This window comes from Castanea sativa, chromosome 9 (genome assembly GCF_040712315.1).
Source record: "Castanea sativa cultivar Marrone di Chiusa Pesio chromosome 9, ASM4071231v1".
NCBI lineage: Eukaryota > Viridiplantae > Streptophyta > Magnoliopsida > Fagales > Fagaceae > Castanea > Castanea sativa.
Genome location: NC_134021.1, coordinates 42,597,253 through 42,619,764, shown reverse-complemented (window position 1 = coordinate 42,619,764; position 22,512 = coordinate 42,597,253). Strand labels below are relative to the sequence as shown.

The following is a 22,512-nucleotide window of genomic DNA, read 5'->3' as shown; positions in this document are numbered from 1 at the left end:
TTAATAATACCTCAAAATTGTCACTCCAATAAGGCCAGAGACAAAAGATAAAGGTAAAAGCGGACCCCTTACCTTAAGCCAAATTGAGGGAAAAGAATTTTAACCAGTGAACCATTCAATGGCATCTGATAAGAAACTGTACAGAAGCACTGCTAAATCAAGTTGATTTAATGACAACTACAATTCAATTTTTCCATCACAGCCAAAATGAAGTCCTAGCTAAGTCAATCATAAGCTCTATTCATATCAACTTTTAAGAGCTACAAACCAAGTTTTCAGTTTTCACCTTCTTAGTCTATCTAATTTTTGAATCAAGTCGTGCTTACAACAAATTATCACATACCAATCTCCCTTTAACAAAACCATGGCTGACACCAAAATCTAGGTAGCAGTCCCCACAGGTTATACAGGTATGAACTTGAAGGTCTTGACTGAATGCTAACTTTTTAACTGGAAGATAGAAGAATGTGTATGGGAATTCATGAAATGGTCTTTTGTATACCATCTTATACAGTCAATAGAAATCATTGAAAGAATAAAGTGTGAATAAGAGTAATGACACTGAACAGAAAATCTTAATCCTCACAGCAAAGTTTGGCAACCTCCACAGAGATAGTGAGTGAAAAAACAAAAAATCAGACTTTTATTTATATATATATATATATATATATATATATATATATATATATATATATATATATCAAGCATTCTATTTGATATAAAGCACTAAGATGTAGATTGGAAGTGATACCACAAACAAACATGCACAAAGACTCAAACATTCACGAATCCTACTTTGTCTTCAAAATTTGATACTAATGTAAACTAAAGATTTAAAGGGAAAGGAAAAGAAAGAAAACTTTGACATCAAAATAAAAGACATAAAGTCCCTTTATATTGTTGATGAAATAATCATCATTTTCAACTAGACTACTCAAATGATTTAGCAAGAGGCAAAATTCTACTAATTCCTTTTTTCCACAACATACGAAACTTTTTAAATAAGAGCCCTTTGGACTTGCCTCTACCCAATAAAACCTACGAGCAATTGACCCCACCCACCAGAACCAATTGTTGAGTAATCAAGGGGCTATCACCCCTAATGCGTTAAGCAATTTATACTCATGCCCAGGAGCACGAGTATATAGATGCTTTAAAAGCATAATCTTCCAAATGGGAACCAATTAAGTGTTCAAACAAGTGAAGTAATCAGCAAGTAGGCAAATAGGTAGAAGTGTTATGTGCAGTGTTGTCAAAAGCGTGCTTTAAGCATGCTTAAGCTCAAAGCTTGAAGCCCCAAGGCTCCAGCGCTTTTTGCCTCAAAAGCTAAGCTCATTCAAAGAAGCATGCTTTAGGCGCGCTTTTTCAAAAAGCTCAAAGCACACTTTTTGGAGCTTTTTTATATTTTTCAAAAAAAAAAAACCAAAATTGAATTAAAGTTATAGGATCTTGACATTATTGATATAAACCATTGATTTTGTATATTTTTAGTGTAAATTACTTATCAAAAAAAAATATATATATTTTGAGTATAACTTATCCTAAAACCCAACCCGCAACCTCCTTGATCTTCTCTATTTTTATTTTTTCTCCTTGAAACAGTAACCCACCTAGCTCCTTGGTACCAAGTACCATGTTGCAATGTCCTCGTATTCTTAGTTCATTCATGGAATAAAAAAAACGTATGATATAATATTTGTGGTAATTGTTTAGTTACTTTAGTGGTTGATTTTAAACATAGCAAACTAATTCTTCCAAAGTTATAGTCATTAAGTGATTAAATTATTAACTAATATTACTAATTAGTCATAGGGCATTATAGATATAGGAGATTTAAGAAAGGATATTACATGGAAGTACTGATATCTAACTTATCCAAAAAATCGAAATGACTTGACTTGCAATTTTTGTGTTAAAATTGCAAAAGTAGCGCATATCTAAATGTTATAGGGATTATATAAAAAGTTTTATTTCAATTTATATGATAATTTGATCATTTGATTGTTGTATTTCCCATTAATAATAATTTTTAAATTTTTTAAATTATTCTTTTAAAATGTGCGCTTCACTTCAATCAGGCGCGCGCTTGCGCTTTGCACCTAGGCTCCAAGAGCCCTTTGCGCTTAAGTGCACCCCTCGCTTTTACCAACACTGGTTATGTGTCCTCCTTGGTCCCCTAGCAACTAATTAGCATCAAGTGAAATTAAGTTATTTGCCACTAACTACAAAACTTGTAAGTCTACCACAAAGAAAAATCTACGCAAAGTGCAAATGGAAATTGACACAACTTATCACGTTCATGAGGAACTTCCAGGTTATAAGATCGATCATAAAATTCAGTTCAATTTCCTGAACTGGTAACCATAACAGCATCGCCCGAGCTTTATGACCAAGTCTCATATGAGGATAGCAAAATCCCAATTTCTTTCTTTAGTCAATGCACAAACAAAGAATATCTGAGAGCTTGATATCGCCAATTACCCTCAGATTTCACCCAAATTCCATTTGATGATGAAACTTCATCAAAACGGCACCTGAGCCACTAGTACTAGTAACAAGAATCCAGTTCACCTAAGGCCAAACACTAGTCTCCAATAGCTAAGTTTGTGGTAAGTGATAACAAAACCAAACTAATTTATGATTAAGCAATAATTTACACCAAAACCTTTGATTAGAGCACTACAAAAGGAGATTCCATAAACTTACACGGCCAGTGCTGGAAGTGCCCTCGTTAGCAAGGATCAAAAAATCAGAAAATTTAAGCACTATATTATTGGCAAGGATCAAAAGGAAATTTAACTCAACTAGGCAGTATATCCTTGTTTACACACACTACATTGGCAAGCATCTTCATCACAATGCAAGCATGGCAGACAAAATCAAATGCTTAATCATTTCTGTAAATACACTAAAACCAAACTGCAAATCTTTGAAAATATAACAATGGTGAAGTCACAAAAGGAGTTTAGCATAAAACAACTACAAGCCATTTTGACAGAATAAGCTAATTCAGTACTAACACTATCAAAGAGCTTTGTTGAATCTTTTCTTTTGCTGAGTTAATGTCTGTTACTCATTTGGAGCTCATCACCAACCATGATTGCATGAGGTCCTACAAGAATTTAAGAACTATAAGTCCATTCTTTTTTAAGTAATAAATGGTTATATTAAAGAAATATTGAAATGGGGACAAACATTTTTAAGTATACATAATATGAACTAAACTATCATCTCAATATAATTGAGAGTGACCACAACCTTGATAAGCATGAAATGAGTCTTACCGATTTTCCATTTTCAATCAATATATAAATACACTGTTGGAGGCTTTGTCAAGTAAAACCAGACTCTCAACATAAGAACCCACAAGAGTACAACAAAATACGTGAATTTCAATATCCTTAATCTTTTGAGTATCTGGATTCCACGAGACAAGCCCTCCTCTATCGTTTCACAATACAACCTCACCATTCCTCCTAAAACCAACTGGACATTGTTTGGCCAATCCCAATTTCAGATATTGATGTGTAAATTGTGTCCACAACGAGGCAACACCATACTCTTTCATCACCCATATATTGAGCTTACCACCCCCTACGCTTTTTTGAAACCCACCAATAGAATTTCCATATACAAAAACACGAATCGACACCATCTTCCATGGAAGTTCCGGCAGCAGGATTTGGTAGAAGACCTCATCCCCCAAATTGAACACCAAAACAAACGGTTTTTTATCATTAGTGATGACAATCAAATGTGGTGCCCCATTGGCAAATGCATGTGGTCCACGACTAAGTATACCGCACATAAGAGGCAGAGAAGCAGAAGCACTAAGCATTCTCCATTCACCAGTGGAGAATGAGTAAACCTCAACCACCATGGCTCGAGACTTTCCAAAGCCGTCACAACAACTATGCAGTGTAGAGAGAATCCTGACCACTTTATAATCATTAGTTTTTGGATCAAATCCAAAACCAATAGACGTGTGGAACAAACCGTGTGTATCGAAGGTGACATTGGAATTTTTTTTTAAAGAGTTAGTTACAAGTTTCAACCTATGAGCCTATGGCATTAGACTTTGGTAATTATTTTTATCATCAGAAAAAAGAAAGAAAACTCTGACAATGAAATGAAGGACAAAAAGTCCCTTTATATTGTTGATGACATATTCATACATTTCCTACTAGCTACTCAAATGATTTAGCAAGAGGCACAACTCCACCGATGCTTTTTTTCTTTTTGATAACCTAGGGAACATTTCTAAAGAAGAGTCCTAAGGGCTTCCTTATAGCCGGTAAAGCCTATGGGCAATTGACCCCACCCACCAGAACTAGTTGTTGGGTAAACCATAGTAGTTTTAAGTTGATGCCTTGCAGAACCAATCCTTTTCATCCTTTCTTGATTTCTTAGATTCCGGTAATTTTTGTTCTTGATTGTTTTACCCTTTGTACACTCCTTGTGTATTAAGGTGTTTCCCCTTTTTTGAGATCAATAAACTTTTACTTATCAAAAAAAAGTTTTAAGTTGATGTCTTCTATTTACATAATTTTTCTCTTTATTGTTTTCACTAGTGTCAGCCTTTGGCTTCTACTTCATACAATTGTGTAATTTTTCTTTTCCTAATAAGTAGAATTTCTTTATTGAAGTAAAACACTTTATGTTCACGATGATGAATAGAAAGGGTCAAAAAAAAATTACACAATCAAAAAATTGTTTAATAGAAAATACTAACTCATCAACAAAAGAGTAAGAGGGAGAAAAATAAAACAATGGTATGAAATGGAGTCAACAAAACAATACGCCTAAGCATAACTACTTCATTGGGAGTAAAAACAATGATGCAAATCATGCTAAGGATGGAAAGATAACACTACAGATTTGGGAGATATGAACAGGTCATTTTCAATTCTTATTTCTTAATCACCCAAAGCAAGCAATGCTAGCTAGAGACTTGCTTCCTCATTGATTTTCAGTAAGAAGATAGGCATTTAAGGCAATAGAAGAATTAAAATGTACAAGCAAAATCTTTAGATTATACAGATTACATTTGACAAAATGAGAAACTTTTTGAATAAATAATACAAGGAGAACATGAAGAACATTTAGTATAAGTGTGAAAACAAGGAGTTAAAAGAGGTCGCCATAAAATTGTAAGCAAAGAAACAATTGAACACATCTATCTGTACTTTGTAGATAATAAGTGGCAGGAAACATGAACTTGGCTTGATAAATAAGCTTGCTCAAAGTTGGTAAGCAACGCTGACCACTTTCTTTTTTAAGTAACTAAATATTATATTAAACAAAATTTGAATTGAGAACAAATAATTTTAAGTATGTATTCTATGGACTCAACTATCACCTCAATATAACCGACAATGACCACAACCTTGATAAGCTATTTATTGTAAAGACAAAGTCACTTGATTAAGGTAATGAATCAACTATAATAAGGATTTACAAGACAGTGGCATATTCATATCTAATGTATGATATTATCAATGCCAAGTATATATAAAGAACAAAATGAAAAACCATTAAAAAAATAAACATGCAAATGCATCTTACCTATTCTCCTTAGTATGTAACTGCAACGTTAGCGGCCTTGTCAAGCAAAACTAGACTCTCAATGTAAGAATCAATATAAGGATTGTGATCTCTATTCATCCTAAGATCCTTAAACTCTTTGCTCTCAGGATTCCAAGAGACAAGTTTTCTTTCATCAAATACGAATACAGCGTCCCCATTCCTCCTAAAACCTATTGGCACCTTTTTGTATTCAAAATTAGCAGTAAAAAATGGTGTCCATGACGATGCAACACCATACTCTTCCATCACCCATATATTGATCTGATTCATTACAATCCCTCCTGTTATTACAAACCCAGCAATGGAATTCCCATATACAGAAAGACGAGTCCAAGTCGTCTTCCCTGGAGTTCCGGCAGCAGAATTTGGCAGAAGACCTCGTCCCCCAAATCGAACACCAAAACAAACTGTTTGTCATCAGTGACAGCAATCCAATGCAATGCCCCATTGGCAAATGCCGGCCGCCAACCACTACTTATAGCGCATATAGCAGGCAGAGAAGCAAAAGCACTAAGCATTCTCCATTCACCGGTGGAGAGTGAGTAAACCTCGACCACGGATCGAGACTTTACAGGGTACAAAGGACTATCCGATATGGAGACCACTTTATAATCGTTAGTTTTTGGATCAAATCCAAACCCAAGAGACGTGGAGAAGGTGACATTAGGATAAGGAAGTTGGAGAAACTTTCTCACACAAGGGTTAAAGAGAAAGATTTCCGCAGCGAGAAGGGTTTCCTCAGCGGGATCGGGTAAACTATAGGAGAGGCATATCAAGCCGTTACAAGTACCGATGACATACTGATGGGGGTGCTGAAGGTGTGGAGCAAGGAAAGGGGAATCAAAGCTGGTGTATTCAATGAAATCAGGATCATCGTCTTCTTTATGCAAAGTGTAGACTTGTTTGTCATTCCGTGAGAGGCTTACGAGGAAGAGGTTTTTGTTATTGTTGTGGGAGTGGTGGAGATGGGTGGAAATGAAAGTTGGGTTTTTGATTAGGGATTTCCAGGTTTTTGAGACTAAGGTACAGATGATTATGGATTTGATAGGTAGGAAAGTGAAAATATGGGTAAGAATCTCATCAGGTAAATATCCCCATCCAATTGACTTCTTGCTGTCTGACATTGCCCCCGATTTTAAAGAGAAAGAGAACCAAGGTTAAGAAGTGTGGAGAGAAGGCGAGACTGAAGTCTGGACTTAAAACGCAAAAGACCTTTCCTTCTTTCTTTTTTTTTTTTAATATTATTTTTGTCCATAATATTTATTTGTATTCTTTGTTTTTTTTTTAAATTTTTTTATTAAATTAATTTTTTTTTTTTTTTTTTTTTTTTTTGCTTGAAGCCTTGGAAAATATGATCATGTTTGTCGGTTGTCACTTTGTCCTTAAAATTTTAAGATTATTTTTTTGAGAAACTATTGAAAAATGTTTTTTATCATTCCTAATTTTTAAAAATATATTTTATGTTGTGAATTTGAATTTTGTTAATAGTTCACCTCATGTGTATCATTTTTTTTTTTCTCTTTTTAAGTGTAATGGCTCATGTCAAACCTATCAGATTCTTTAATATTGGAAAAATAGTGTCACCTTGCTAGACCCAAAATAAAAGTTAACGAGAATTGATAAAATGGCAAAAAGTATAATGTTTGAATAATTTAAGACAACAATTAACTTTTTAAAAGTCAAGGTGGGTTCCAGTTAACTAAAGTCTCTGATGATTGAATAAGAGATCTAAGGTTGAATTTTTGCCTACACCAAATACTGATTGGTGTCTTGGTCTGATGACAAAGAGCGCTCAACAAGAGTAAACGTCATAGGTTGAAACTTGAAAAAAAAAAAAAAAAAAAAAAAAAAAAAAACTTTTTAAAGGTCAAGAGACCAAAAAAAAAAAAACCCAATATTCATGCAAACTTAATGAAATGGAACAACATTTTGGCCTTTTTTTTTTTTTTTTTTTTATAGGATTTGAAACTCCTAGCATTTGCTGTATAATGATTGTTATTTATGATTAAATCAGGACATCAAATTTTTTTTTTAAGTATAAGAGAGATTCGAATTCAAGTTACTTATTTGATAACAAGACACTTTTTAGTTAAGCCAATTATGGTTTTGAATTGTTAGTTAGTAGTGATGTGAATCGTTCATCGAAGTTCCTTATGGACTGAATGGACCATATTGACTACACTGGACTGAATTGAAAAAGAAGACCTAATGGACCGAACTGGCCCAAATATACCGAATGAACTGAATTGACTAAAGTAGACCGAATGGATATAATTGAATAGAAGTAGACTGAATTGGATCAAAATTGACCAAAGTGGACTGAAGTAGACCGAATCGGACCGAATTGATGAAGTGGACTGAATGTAGATCTGTTATTAGCATAACCAAGATTGTGTTTTGAAATAAATTCAAATTCTTACTTCCAAAATAATCAAGTATTAACTCAAACAAAAATCAAACCAAAACTATAAGAAAGAAAAATATGCTACTTGTAATGGGAAACTAAAAAATACAACACCAAAACATATGAATTGAAAATAGAGTTTTAAAAATCACAATGATTCATCAATATAAAGAAGAATAGTAAGAAAGAATAATAAAAAAAAATGGAGAGAGAGAGAGTAACCACGTTTCAAGAGAGAATGTGAGAGAATAATAAGAAATTTATAGAAAATAATATAGCAAGAAAAAAAGTATAAAAAAAATATTGTAATAAACACCAAATTATCCAAGTCATGTTATGTTATATAATAAAATAACATTATATTCTTATATACTATCTTTATATATAATGTAGTATGATAACATCTATGAAATCAAAAAGAAGAAAAAAGATAACAACTTAAAAACATAGCTAAATCACATCAACTCAAAGTAGAGTTTCAAATAATACAAAAACTTAACAAATTAAAGTAGAGATACAAGAAAAATAATAAAATAAATCCTCCAAAAAATGAAAAAAAAAATAAGAGAGAAATAACCTTATGTGTGTGGAAAAACTATATATAGAATGAAATTGAGAATTATAAATTTATAGTTAAAAAAGCCAAAAATAAAGGAAGATAAAACGATAGGGAAAAGTGATATTAAGATAGATAGTAATGGGGAGATGAAAAGATAAAAGGGAGGGAAAAAGTTGGTGAAAGTATAACATTAAGTTGGAAAATTAATAAGAGAAAAAAAAAAGAGTTAATAAAAAAAGAAGAGAGAATGTTAGAAATTGTGGATGATGTGGCTCCTAATGTGGCTCAACAGGAGCGTAGCAACAATAAATGCTATGCTTTAGCTTTTAGATATATATAGATATAGATTGGACCGAAGTAATCTGAAATGAACCAAATTGACCGATTTGACCAAATAGACCAAATTGGACCAAGTTGACTTAAATGGACCGAATGGACCAAATTATGCTGAATAGATCGAACTAGACTAAATGGAAAAAATTGACAAAATGGCAACAAGTATAATGTTTGAATAATTTAAGATAACAATTAACTTTTTAAAAGTCAAGGTGGGTTTCAGTTAACTCAACTAAAGTCTCTGATGATTGAATAAGAAATCTGAGGTTGAATTTTTGCTTACACCAAAAACTAATTAGTGTCTTGGTCTGATGACAAAGAGCGTTCATCAGGAGTGAATGTCATAGGTTGAAACTCAAAAAAAAAAAAAAAAAAAAAAATTTAAAGGTCAAGAGACCAAAATAAAAAACCCAATATTCACGCAAACTTAATGAAATGGAACAACATTTTGGCCTTTTTTTTTTTTATATATATATAGGATTTGAAACTCCTAGCATTCGCTGTATAATGATTGTAATTTATGATTAGATCTGGACACCAATTTTTTTTTATAGTATAAGTGAGATTCGAATTCAAGTTCCTTATTTGATGACAAGACACTTTTTAGTTGGGCTAATTATGGTTTTGAATTGTTAGTTAGTAGTGATGTGAATCGTTCATCTAAGTACCTTTGTTCAGCTACGAAATTCTCTTCGTCTAAGTTCGTTCATTCGTTCTTTTTCATATGGCAAACTCCAGCAATAACCTTCCAACCTTGGGGAGGACGACTATGGACTATGGAAGAACGATACCTCCAAATGGAAAGGAGTGATCTTTTAAACCAAACGGCATGATCAACACTACACAAACCCATCATCTTCAAATATGAGCATGAATCTCGAGATCCATGCCTTCCGGCTTCCATCATTGTCATCACATCCATTATACCATGACTTCAATAATTATAAATGTGTCAAAATATAGTTGATTGTAAAGATCAAAAACAAAAGAAGAAGAAAGATGCAAGCAGTTCAAGTTAACAAAGTTGAAGAGTAGGCTCAAGCAGAGAGGCAGAGCATCAAAACAGAGCATTGGAAGATTAGCAGTGGAGCTTGCTATACGACAGTGGAAGCTAGTAAGACTTATAATTTATATATACCTCATGTACATTTAGTTTCTAATTAATGCAATTGAATGGAATTTTTCCTTCAATCTTGCTTTTCTCTCTAGCTTGTTCTCATTTTCTCTTATCTGTTTTACTTTCCTAACTCTCTGTTTTCTTATAAAATGCAGAAAATCAAGATGGAAGTGATTAGAAACTAACTTTGTATAAAGACCATACAACACCACTCCAAAGGTATGAGAGAAAACCCATGGGAACTCATGTTTTCTATATTTTTTTGGTATTTGTGAGTTTTGCCATAAGTTTCAGAGAAGTTTATGCTGGCACTATACCGATACCACTTTGATTGAGTGTTATCTTCTTACAAGTCTTCCGAAGCTAATGTTTGGATGAATTGCACACTGAGACTCTTCACCACCAACTAGTATTGTTAATTTGTAAAGCATTTTTATTCTCGTGCATTGATTAGTATGTTGAAATCCTAATACTGTCATTTGTCTTTAGGAAAAATCCCACAGTCTCACCCATTGGGACTCGAATATGGGACCCAGTGCTCCCACATTCACACCAAGACCGCTAGGCCACCTCTCTCGATGGTATACTGTCATTTGTCTTAATTTAAATGTGTTAAATATATTTTATTTCTTTATTAAGCTCAAAAGTACAAGAAGAATGACATTAACAAATTACAAGATTATTCCAGTATCTTCATGATACAATTACTAGTGATTTTTGGATCGAATGGCATAAAAAGCTTCATAGGTGGATGAACTTGGAGTATGGTCCTCCTTTTCTATAATAATAACAATAGTAATAATACAAATCACTGTTTTTTTTTTTTTTTGTTAGTTAGGGTGTTGCGGGTTTGTGATTTATCATATGATTAGAGGGATAAAAGTATTGAATTAAAGAATTGATTATTAAATACGTTCAGTGGCATAATCCACATGACTTTTAATAATAAAGGTGATTAGAACATGACTCTTGTTAATAAAGGTGATTGGATTATCATGAGATTAGGGTGAGATACCTATAACCGTTAAGGTTGAATTCGAATGCTTCCTTGGGATTGAGGTCAACATCTTGAATTCGAATCCTCAGATGTATACAATTGTCATGATGGCTATCAATTGACACTACCAGGGCTTCAATGGGGTTGAGGCTATCAATGACTAAACTTACTTGAGGGACTATTTAGTATTTATGCTTCTCCAATGTAGACCGGCTGAAGTATTAATTCTTCACTATCTACTAGGATTAATCAAAGTTGCTACTAGGATTGTGCAGGGTTTAGGTTACCTTGTTTGAGAACTAAAGTTTCAACTAAATCGCCACTAACCTACCAACCTCAATTAGGAGGTCAGTTGAAAATTGGACGGTTTCAACTCAAAAGGTTGAGCGGGAGAGCTTTTGTTTTGTGTTATATAGTAAAAGTCAAAAATTATTTTAACATTTGTGGATAAATATCATAGGTTGTATTTCCTCAAAATCCTATAAATCACTAAAAGAAAGTGCAATTATTGGGGAAATAAGCACATTTGATTAATGGACACTGCAAGTTGCATTTCAAAATCATACTTATGTCCCATTGCAACTTTTAATATTGTTAGCTGGGTTTTTTTCAGCTGTTATTTTTAAATTACCCTCACATTTTGTTGAACCCTCCTTTTTACCCTTTTCACTAACAAGAAATGCACACAAATTGAATTCTTGTTCTCTATTCTTGCTCCCAAACCCCTCGACTCTCTCTTTTAGAGAATTGTAGTGAGAGACTCCATTTTACAATAACACCTACATAGATACGCCCCTAAATTGAGTTTAATATTATCGTGTGGTACTGATTGGTATGGAGGAGTTTAGGGCAAATGAGATAGATCACTAGGTTCGCATGTGGATGTGCCCATCTAATTCCACTTCTGATTCGATGCAAGAGATAAAGTTGTCATCTAAGTGGATCACACTTGATTTGAGATTGGAGGGCCAAGAGCTCTGATACCTAATATGAGTCTTCCATCCACAAATGAGATCGAGATGAGAGCCAGGGTAATGATAATGAGGAGAAGGAGGGCTTGGTTGGTTGAGAGAGAGAGAGAGAGAGAGAGAGAGGGTTTGGAGTGTGGGGAAGAAAAAAATAAAAATGAAAACAAAATAAAATTAAAATGGGAAGAAGTTAGTGGATAAGAAAGAAGAAGAAAAAAAGAGAGTTATTGTGTGTTCATTAATGCAGAAAGAGTTAAAAGTCATTAAATGTAGTTATTAATTAGATCATTATTGCGGGAGAAAATTAAATGAGCTATTATTATTGAAAATAAATCAATAATAATACTAATAATAAATGGGAAATACTAATGAATGCTCTTAGAGTATGGAAAATTCTTAGGTAGTCCGGAATATAGTGAAATTGTACTCCCTCCTCTCACATTTATGATGGACCCCACCATGAATTTAATGAGTGGACCCCACTATGAATGTGAGAGGAGGGAGCACCATTCTCCGTGCTCCGGGAGTACCTAAGAATTACTCTTAGAGTATTGGTTAATAATCCATTTAAAGAAAGTTTTTATGGAAAAAGAAAATAAAACAATTAATGTTTTGACAGTTTTTTTCATTTCCCATAAAAATGATGTCAAAATTTTCTTGAATTGGATTGTTAACCAATACCCTAAGAGCATTCGTTAGCATGACCCATAATAAATAACAATTATTATTACTTTTCTTAAGGAAAAAGATAACAAGTTAGAACCCGTTACAAGATACTTTATCCTTTTTGGTAATTTGCTTCTCAAAGAGTGGTTTTGGTAGGTGTTGACCGAACTCAAACTATTGAAACCACACTTTCTACTTAATGTTACCAAATGCTCTCAAAATTTTCAAAATGCCCATTTTTATTCAACAATTTTTAAAACAACCACTTTTTTTCCTCTAAAAAACCAATTTCAAGAAGTTTTACCAAACTTACCAAAGTGACCATTTCTCTGTACATCAAAGCGCACAAGTCTTAAGCCAGGAGTACCATATTCATGTCATTATTTATGTTTACAAATATGTTTGGGAAAGTATAATTTTTTTTTTCATTTTAACCATGTAAATTATGGAGATAATGAAGAAAAAAAACTTAAATATAATATGGGATAAAGACAATAGAGGGAAATGTGTGTGTGTGTCTATATATATATATATATATATATATATATATATATATATATATATATATATATATATATATATATATATATGCGCATGCATTCATGCGCGTGTGTGATGAAACAAGAGTGTCAATATGTGATGAAACAAGTTGGGCAATACCAAAGTAATTACGTACCTAATTGCTACTATGATCATGTTCTACAAAGATTATCAACAAATTGGTTGCCTCCATATCTTTTTTATTTAGAGAAAAGAAAAAAAGAAAAAAAGAAAAAAGAAAGAGATTCCTTTGTACAATTCTTTTGATATAGCATTACCTGTGATTACCAAGCATTATTTTTAAATGTGAAAATTCATTATACAGAGTACCTTGTTCATCATGGATTTTGACTTTTCATTTCCTAATCTATATGGACAAGAAAATTAATGGTGTTTTAATTTTGAAAAATGTTCTCATAGGGTGCATTATTAAGGTAACCACAGTGTAGAAATGATTTCACAGATTTGAATTTTGTTAGTATTAAGCCCCTTTCATGTAGATTTTTGCTTGCATTTATGTATTGTAATGGGTTTAGTTTAGCGTGTGGGCTATGGTTTCCCTTCCAAGTAACAATTTATATTTGTAAAATTGAAGTGGTTAGGACCATGTTACTATCTTACTATCTTAGCTAATAAAACAGGAAAGGGAAAAAACAAAAATGAAGAAAGAAGTTATTGATCTAATCTTAAACTAGCTAGTGACAATTGTAGGTAGCTATTTGCACCTATGAAAGCATTTAATTTTAGTTGAATAATATGAACAGTCATTTTCATTTATGTATCTTACGTAACAATATAAAAGAAAGAATTTGCATATGACACAATCTTAAATTGGTAATAATACACAAGCTGTCAACTAAAATGGCCTTAATGCACTGGCTAACCATTGTTAACATGTTGTTTTATTTTTTTGCTGAAAATGTTAACATTTTCGGGAGTACACTTAAAAGTAAATAAACTAAATATAACAAAGCTCATAGTAATTTCATTGAACTTTCCTCCCCACTTGATGAATCCTGTAATCAAAATATACATATATAGAAAATAGTATAATATTATTACAAAACTTTAATTACTTTTTTTACTTGAAAATGTTGAAGTGATTATGAGATTTATTGAGAAATACTTACAAACTCATATGACAATGGTTACAATTTGTGTCACATCAAGTATATATTAAATAAATTTCTTAATTGTAGAGTAAAACCAAGGTATGTACGTTCAATTCTTTAATTAAACTCAAACACATAGTTATATTTTCTAATGAAGTATAAACAATTTTTTCTTTTCTAAGAAAAATTAAAATTGATGGAATTATGTATTTGAATTTAGTCCATGTAATGTCAACGGCATTATTCTTAAAGCTAATGTAATAAAAGTGCTTTAACTCATCTTCTCTTTCCTCTCTCTTTTTCTTGATAAACCTTAAACTTACACGCCACAACTAAAACTACATGCGACAGTTTTCTTACTTTAGTACCTTCTTTTTCCTCCCTAATCTTAATTCTAAAAAAGCGTAGAAAGTTCAACTAGATTAAACTTTACTAAATGAAACCGTCGAGAGTTGTTGCGTCATGTACATTAAAGATCTAACAGAATCCATTGCAAATTACTTTTTAAATCTTACCATTCAAAAGATATAACAAATTACAAATTGCAAAGTAAACCCTTTTTTATTTTTTATTTTTTTTTAAAAAAAACCCTTTCCATGAGGTTTAAAATTGAATATGAATTAAAACATAGGGGTTCAATTTATTATATACTCATCAATCATGAGATTTAAAATATAAATTATCCAAAGAATTTATTAATCTATTAATGGTAAGGGCCCACCAAAACTTCTCCACTATTCTTAAAACATAAAACAGACATAACAAATTCCAGACCAGTTAACCCGCCACTACCAAAAAAAAAATCATTTGACCATATTGCCCTCAACAAGCCATTTAATTTCCTATATATACCCACCCAGCTCTCACTTTCACTCTGTCACTCTCAGTCTCTCACTCAGTCACTCTCAGTTACAGCTTTTCTCTCTCTAAAAAAACAAAAAAACTCATAACACTTTCTCTCTCTAAAATCGAGATTCCAAAACCCTAGAAACTCAATTGGAGTTTCTGTCACAGAAAACTCAAACCTGAGGTATATATATAATCATATAATTCTCTGTGTGCGTGTGTGTGTGTGTGAGTGTCTGGTTTTCGACAAAAAAAAGGAAAAGAAAAGAAAAGGAAGGTACATTTTGCAGTCTGTGGACTTTGTTTGGTTCCCGAGAAAAAAAGAAGAATCTACTTTTCTATCAAAGGATTCATTTTGAACGTTGAACACCCAAAAAAAAAAAAATTTTTGTTAATTTGTGAACTTTCATTTCTTTAAATGCTTCAAATTGATTGAAAATTTTATGGTCTTGGAGTGCTTTTTCGTTGATAATAATACTTGTAAGTCACTTTAGCTATATAGAAAAATGATAGAATTGACTAATTAAGTAATTATTTGCTGTTATTGTTGGAGATTTCTGTTAATTTTGAATTTGTATTATGGCTTAATATGTTGTTATTATTGCTTATTTTTTTTCAGTACAAACTTTTTTATGTGATTCCCACTTGTTGAATTACCCTGAAGCTAATTTATTTGGGTTATTGCTTAAGTATTTGATCTTGATCAATTTTTGCTTTAGACATTGCCTAATTTTTTTCTTACTCCTTTGTTGAGGAAGAGATAGTTTGCTTGCTTGTTAATTTTCTAATTGTATAGGATGCTAGATTAATTTAAATTTTTGCTCAAAATTTTTAATACCATTTTGCCAAGTTCTTCTTATGAAATTTTTTTTCAGGGCTTTACTCTTCTCATCAAGTAAATAGCTTTTGCCTGAATCCCATTAATTGTATTACCCTGGACTCTAATTTATCTGATTTTTTGGTAGAGTATTTGCTGTTTGTCTTTTATCAATATTTGCTTAATACACAGTTCAAGTATTCGTCTTCAGGTGTTAAAATAGTGTGCTAACATACGTGGTTGAAATAAATTTTGTTTATAAAGCTACTGAGTTTCTTGACCTGATTGTGGAAATTTTTGTAATCCTGGGTTGAACAGCTTCGGTCAATTTTCGTATGAAATATTGTTTGCCATACTATTAAGAAGCTAGTGTTCCTTAGACCAATTTTGGTAAATAATCATGGAGGTCCTATATGAAACCTCCATATTTCACTCAAATATTTGAAATATCCATATGCTCTCTTGTATTAATGGGTGAATCACAATGTTATCATTATTTGCATTTCAGGATAAGGTTCTTGAAAATCATGGTTTTTGACCTATGGGGCTCGTCATATCAACCAGGTTTACAAAACCTCCACAGTCAAGTTTACTTTTTGATTTTGTATAACTATTGTTTCAGATTGAACTCTTGAAGTAAAACATCATATTGAATATGTAAATTTTTGTTGTAATATATGTTGAATTTGGTGATTACTTTTCAGTTGATCAAGAAAGCAGTTATAGTATGCAATCTGGATGGCAGCGCGACTTCTACTTTGGTTATGGATATGGTATATTCCTTCTCATCTCTGCATTCTTATTGGTGTTTTTTCTTGTTAAATCCATGTTTCGCTTACATCTACGCTAATCATTTCCTGTGGTTGTAGATGTGATAGAAGAAGATGCTTTGAATGAGAAATCTTGTGTACAAGTGTTGGGGATTTTGATCACTAAGGCAGATGGTGAAATTCATGAACTTGAAAAAGATCTTGTATCCCTTCAAAGTGAATTAGCCTGGGGAGAAGATGAAGAATGGTCTGAATTATGCTGTAATACTTTGACAGAAAAGATTAATTACCTTGACATTTCAATAAGGAGTTTGAAAAATAACAATGAGAATGATGTTGAGGTTCAGTTGCTAATGCATACAGGACCTGCTGAGGAAGTACATGAAATAGTGAAGGCTTTACTCAGAAATTGTTTCCAAAAGAAAGATGAGCAGGTTTGAGTAGAAAATTTCTCATTATGTTTTCCTTAATATTCTGCCTGCTCTGTTATTTTGCTTCAAGAAAATTTGCTTATGAAAATATACTGCTCATAAAAATTGGGGACCATATTGTCCCTCATTGGTTGACTGCAGTGCAATGAGATAATGTGGAGTATATGTTCATACCAGTTGGGTTTGAGTTGTTGAATGGCTGCTTAGGCTGTGTATCATATTAAGGGATGGGTAGCAAAGAAAGTATAGTAAGGAGTTCATATTTGTTAATATTATTCAAAATATCTTTAAATATTAGAGAAGTGATCAGATCTTAAGTATCCTAATTGTCTGTAATATAGAATTTAAACTAAAACAGAAGTATTGTTATTGGTTGTCAGCAGCAACATAATGTTTTCATCTCATTTGTTTATCTTTTTAACTTGCTCTGAAACCAAATTTGACGATACTAATTTGCAGATTCTCCCATCCCCCAAAATTTTATGTAGATTATTTTCTCAAACCAGTCTTCTATTTGGATTGTGGCATCAGTGCTTGTTGTGAGTTCTTTTTGTTGTCAATGGTCAGCCTGCAGAAATTGCAATAAAAAATTCAAGTGAAAATGATTTGCCAATTGCACCCAATAAGAGGGAAATGTTGAGCGACTCCAATTTGAAAATCCCCAGTGAGAAGATTGAAGAACACAATTCCACTACTACACCAGATGAGAAAATTTTAGGCTCATCATCCATGGCTGACAAAAACAGAACAGATAATGATGAAAAGGTCAAGGCACTTCCCCCTCTCTCTTCTGCTCTTCGTTTACCTGTGCCTATATGTTCTCTCTCTTTCTCTCTCTCTCTCTCTTTGACACTCCTTCCCTCTCTTTCTTTATGTTGTTAATGGTCAGCCTGTAGAGATTGAAATAGAAAATTCAAGTGTTTTGCTGCATGAAATTGGCCGCTCTGACATGGAAATGTTGGGTAATTCCATTCTGAAAATCATAAGTAAGGAGGTTGAAGAGCACAATTCCAGTCCTACGGCAGATGATAATATTTTAGGTTCATCATCCAAGCCTGACAAAAAGAGAACAGATCATGGTGTAAAGGCTAAGAATGTACTGCCTCCTCTCTCTATTATCTGTACATGTACCTATGTCCTCTCTCTCCTCTTTGACACCCTTTCCTCTCTCTCTCTTTTTTGTCAATTGTCAGCCTGCAGAAATAGCAATAAAAAATTCAAGTAATGATGTTTTGCCACATGCAATTGACCACTCCAACAAGAAGAAAATGCTGAGCAATTACAATTTGAAAATCAAGAGTGAGGAAGTTGAAGAACACAATTTCACTCCTATGGTAGGGGATATTATTTTAGGCTCATCATCCAAGCCTGAAAAACAGAGAACAGATCATGGGGAAAAGGTCACGAAGGTACTGCCTCCTCTCTCTACTCTGTACATGTGCCAATGTGCTCTCTCTCTTTGACACCCCTTCCTTCTCTCTCATTTTTGTCAATGATCAGCCTGCAGAAATTACAATAAAAAAATCAATTAACAATGTTTTGCCACATGCAATCGGCCTGTCTAACAAGAAGGAAACGTTGAGTGATTCCAATTTGAAAATCAAGAGTGAGGGAGTTGAAGAACACAATTCCACTCCTACGGCATATGATATTATTTTAGGTTCATCATCCAAGCCTGACGAAAAGAGAATAGATCATGGTGAAAAGGTAAAGTACTGCCCCCATGTTGCTCTGCTCCTCCTAGTTTACCTCTGCCCATGTCCTCACACTCTCTCTCTCTAACACCCCTTCCCTCTCTCTCTTTTCGTTGTCAATGGTCAGCCTGTGGAAATTGCAATGAAAAATTCAAGTAAAAATCTTTCACCACATGCAATTGGTCACTCCAACAAGAAGAGCGATTACAATTCAGGTCCAACAGCAGATGATATAATTTTAGGCTCATCATCCAAGCCTACCAAAAAGAGAACAGATCATGGTGAAAAGGTCAAGGGTAACAATGTTTTGTCACATACAATTGGCCACTGCAACAAGAAGAAAATGTTGAGCGATTCCAATTTGAAAAACATGAGTGAGGAAGAACACAATTCCACTCCTACGGTATATGATATCATTTTAGATTCATCATCCAAGCCTGACGAAAAGAGAACAGATCATGGTGAAAAGGTCAAGGTATTGCCCCATCTCTCTTGTGCTCTTTGTTTACCTGTGCCCATGTCCTCTCTCTATCTCACCCCTTCCCTCTCTCTCTCTCTCTCTCTCTCTTTGTTGTCAATGGTCAGCCTGCAGAACTTGCAGTGAAAAATTCAAGGAAAAATGTTTCACCTCATGCAATTGGTCACTCCAACAAGAAGAAAATGTTGAGCAATTCCAATTTGAAAATCGCGAATGAGGAAGTTGAAGAACACAATTTCACTCCCTTGGCAGGTGATATTATTTTAGGCTCATCAATCAAGCCTGAAAAAAAGAGAACACATCATTGTGAAAGGGTCAAGGTACTGCCCCCTTGTTCTATACTCAGTTCACCTGTGCCCATGTCTCCTCTATCTCTCTCTCTCTCTCTAACACCCCTTCCCTCTCTCCTTTTTTTCTGTCAATGGTCAGCCTGCAAAAATTGTAATGAAAAATTCAAGTAAAAATGTTTCACCATATGCAATTGGCCACTCCAACAAGAAGAAAATGTTGGGTGATTACTATTCCAGTCCAACAGCAGATGATATTATTTTAGGCTCATCATCCAAGCCTGAAGAAAAGAGAACAGATCATGGTGAAAAGGTCAAGGTATTGCCCCATCTCTCTTGTGCTCTTTGTTTACCTGGGCCTCCGCTCTCTCTCTCTCTCTCTCTGACACCCCTTCCCTCTCTCTCCCATCTTTTTATAGCAAGTCTGGACCTAAGACTTTCCTTGACACCACCCCACCCATTTACTAGTTGAAGACTTGGTCGAACCTTTAGCTTTAATCATTGGGTTACTACACTGAGACTGAGATTAGGTGGTCCTAGTGCCTTATCACCACTAAGTGTCCTTAGTCGATCCTAATTTTTTTTTTCCTGTCTTTCCCTCTTACATGAATAGCCTGCGATAACTATTGGGAAGGATTCTAGCTCTGATGCTGTTCAAGATGCAGCTGGTTTCTCCTTTGGTAAAAGTGACTTGAATGTTAGTGAAAATGAAGAAGTCAGACAATATGATTCTACTGCTGCTGACCAAAATAAAACCTTAAATTCATCTTCGAGTCCTGAAGGCAAGGGAAATGTTCCAAAAACAGATGAGGTACTAGAAACTCTTTTCTTCACTTAATTTGAATCAATTGATTAGTATATAGTTAATACAAACTGAGATATTATACACTCTTGGGCCTTGTTTCAAGTAGAGAACGGGTTGAATAATGTTGGGACAAGTTTAAGGATCAAATCTTACAAATTAAAAGATATAGAAAGAAAAAGGAAAAGAGAGAGAGATAGAGAGGAAACTTGTGAGATCACAACTCTACTCTTTTCACTTGCTTATACAGCTATTTATTTTTATTGTTAATATCTTTTTAAACCATTGAGCAGCCTGCAAATGCTATTGTTAAAGGGAGTAGTGCAGAGGCATCTAGACATGCAACTGGGTTCAACAGAAGGGAAAATGATTCTGATTCTGAAATAGGCGCTTTCAGACAAGCAGGAAGTGGAAATCCTGATTTAGAAGTAAAGCTAAGTGACTTGGCACTGAAATTTGCACGTAAAGGGTGTGGCAAAGGATCAAAGATTGCTCCAACTGACAAAGTTGATGCTTCGGAATCATCTGCAAAGGCAGAATGCAAGAGGAAAATCCCTCCACTAAGAGTGAAAGTTAAAGAAACTGGACTCTTTTCCTTAACTTCACTTTCAGAGATGCCAGATCAAAGGAGGCAAGAAGCAACCGAGCTGCAACAGTTAGAGGGGAGGAAATCACAAGCAGAAGACGATCGGAAGGTTGAAGTTGCTTCTAATGGAAAGAGACCAATTTCAAATTTGCCTCTGAAGCCACTGAAGCTGAAGAAAGAGAGGAAAATTGAGTCAGATGAACCATGGATCGAAGGACCAGCTTTCTCATCCGTTGAACTTAAATCAATTTTTTCTACTGCAAAATCCAAGACCCAAAGAAAATCTGGAGTCAGCACCGACATTGTCATTTTAAATCAGTCTCATAATGAGGTCATTGAGGGATTAGTTCAGCCTGGCCAGTGTGAAGCCAAAAACTCTAGTGTTGCTCCTGATGACAGCAAAATTTCAATTTCAGGGTCACAGAAGAAAAGAAAGAAAACTTCAAATTTGCCAATGACTCTGAAGATTGAAGATTCAATTGTTCGTAAGGACCTCTCAAACTTGCCTGGAAATGCAGCTGATGATGGAAGTAAGGAAAGTCTTCAGAACATCAAGTCCTGCTCCTCGAATGACTCCCATATGGAGGCCTGGGCGCCAAAATTAGTGAACTTGATGGATTTGTCACTAAACGAACTGAAGCGCATTGCAAAGGAACAGAATATGACAAAGTATCATAAGCTTAAAAAACAAGTACTGGTTGAACTGTTAGCAGAAAGACTGGGTTGTTGCTGATTATACGAGTGGGTGTACATATTGGTCATCTGCTTCATTTCCATGTTTCTATAGGTGCCTTCTTTGTGATCGTCTGATGTTCCATGGAGTTTGAATGGTTCCATTTTTCTATTTAAGACTCTTGAGGTATATCTTCATCATCCACAGTAGGAACTCAAAGAAGGGGGAAAAGAAGTAAAGAAAATATAGTATAGTATTTTCTTTTTAAAGTTTAGTTTAGATTTCATGAAATTATGTTTCATGTCTTACAAAGATATTCCTTTGATGTTTATCAAAAAAGATAATACCTTTGATGACAACGATAATATCCCAACTGTAACAGGATGTCAAATTTGCCATCAATCTTATGGCTTATGAACTTGTGGTACATGATGAGCTAGTGAAAACATGTTCTATTTGTAATCATATTTCATTGAAGGTTATGCCATTTTGTTTACAAAAAATCCTGGCCATGTTTGAGAAATATCATTAGCTGGTTGGGCAAAAGAAGGCCTTTTTCAGCAGTTTGTGACAATTTTTTCACAATTGTTGAATGGGGCTACTGAGTGACCGGGAAAAAGTGGTGAATCCTAGTCCAGTAATTGTAAAATTTGTTGAGAAAAAAGTTGTTTCTATAGCATTAACGATGTGCTTTCTCTGGCCAGAGGGGTAAAGAAAACAATAAATTCATAAATAAATATGGTTTCATGTTGGCCAACCAACGCTTGGAGTTGAGTTGAAATATAATTATGCCAAACAAATTATTATTATTATTATCTTAAAAAAAAGGCGCTTAGAACATAG

At 33.8% G+C, this 22,512-nt stretch overlaps 1 protein-coding gene and 2 pseudogenes across 3 annotated transcripts; 1 reads left to right on the top strand and 2 right to left on the bottom strand.

Moving 5' to 3' along the window:
* Positions 1 to 2,849: 2,849 nt before the first annotated feature.
* On the bottom strand, positions 2,850 to 6,780 carry LOC142609571 (F-box protein At3g07870-like; annotated as a pseudogene).
* Positions 3,119 to 4,177, bottom strand: LOC142609255 (F-box/kelch-repeat protein At3g06240-like; annotated as a pseudogene).
* An 8,379-nt stretch (positions 6,781 to 15,159) lies between the features above and the next one.
* On the top strand, positions 15,160 to 22,098 carry LOC142609537 (uncharacterized). 3 transcript variants are annotated; one of them, XM_075781140.1, is made up of 13 exons: positions 15,160 to 15,315; positions 16,457 to 16,512; positions 16,653 to 16,721; positions 16,818 to 17,152; positions 17,717 to 17,914; positions 18,039 to 18,245; positions 18,343 to 18,558; positions 18,650 to 18,856; positions 18,971 to 19,318; positions 19,429 to 19,641; positions 19,751 to 19,927; positions 20,222 to 20,419; positions 20,704 to 22,098. In XM_075781140.1, exons 2-13 carry the CDS (start codon positions 16,476 to 16,478, stop codon positions 21,727 to 21,729), a joined length of 3,231 nt encoding a protein of 1,076 aa, XP_075637255.1. In that variant the 5' UTR covers positions 15,160 to 15,315; positions 16,457 to 16,475; the 3' UTR covers positions 21,730 to 22,098. The 3 variants fall into 3 exon arrangements, with proteins under 3 accessions (XP_075637255.1, XP_075637256.1, XP_075637254.1); XM_075781141.1 differs by having other exon boundaries at positions 15,162 to 15,408; XM_075781139.1 differs by lacking the exon at positions 15,160 to 15,315 and having other exon boundaries at positions 16,324 to 16,512.
* The last annotated feature ends 414 nt before the right edge of the window (positions 22,099 to 22,512 follow it).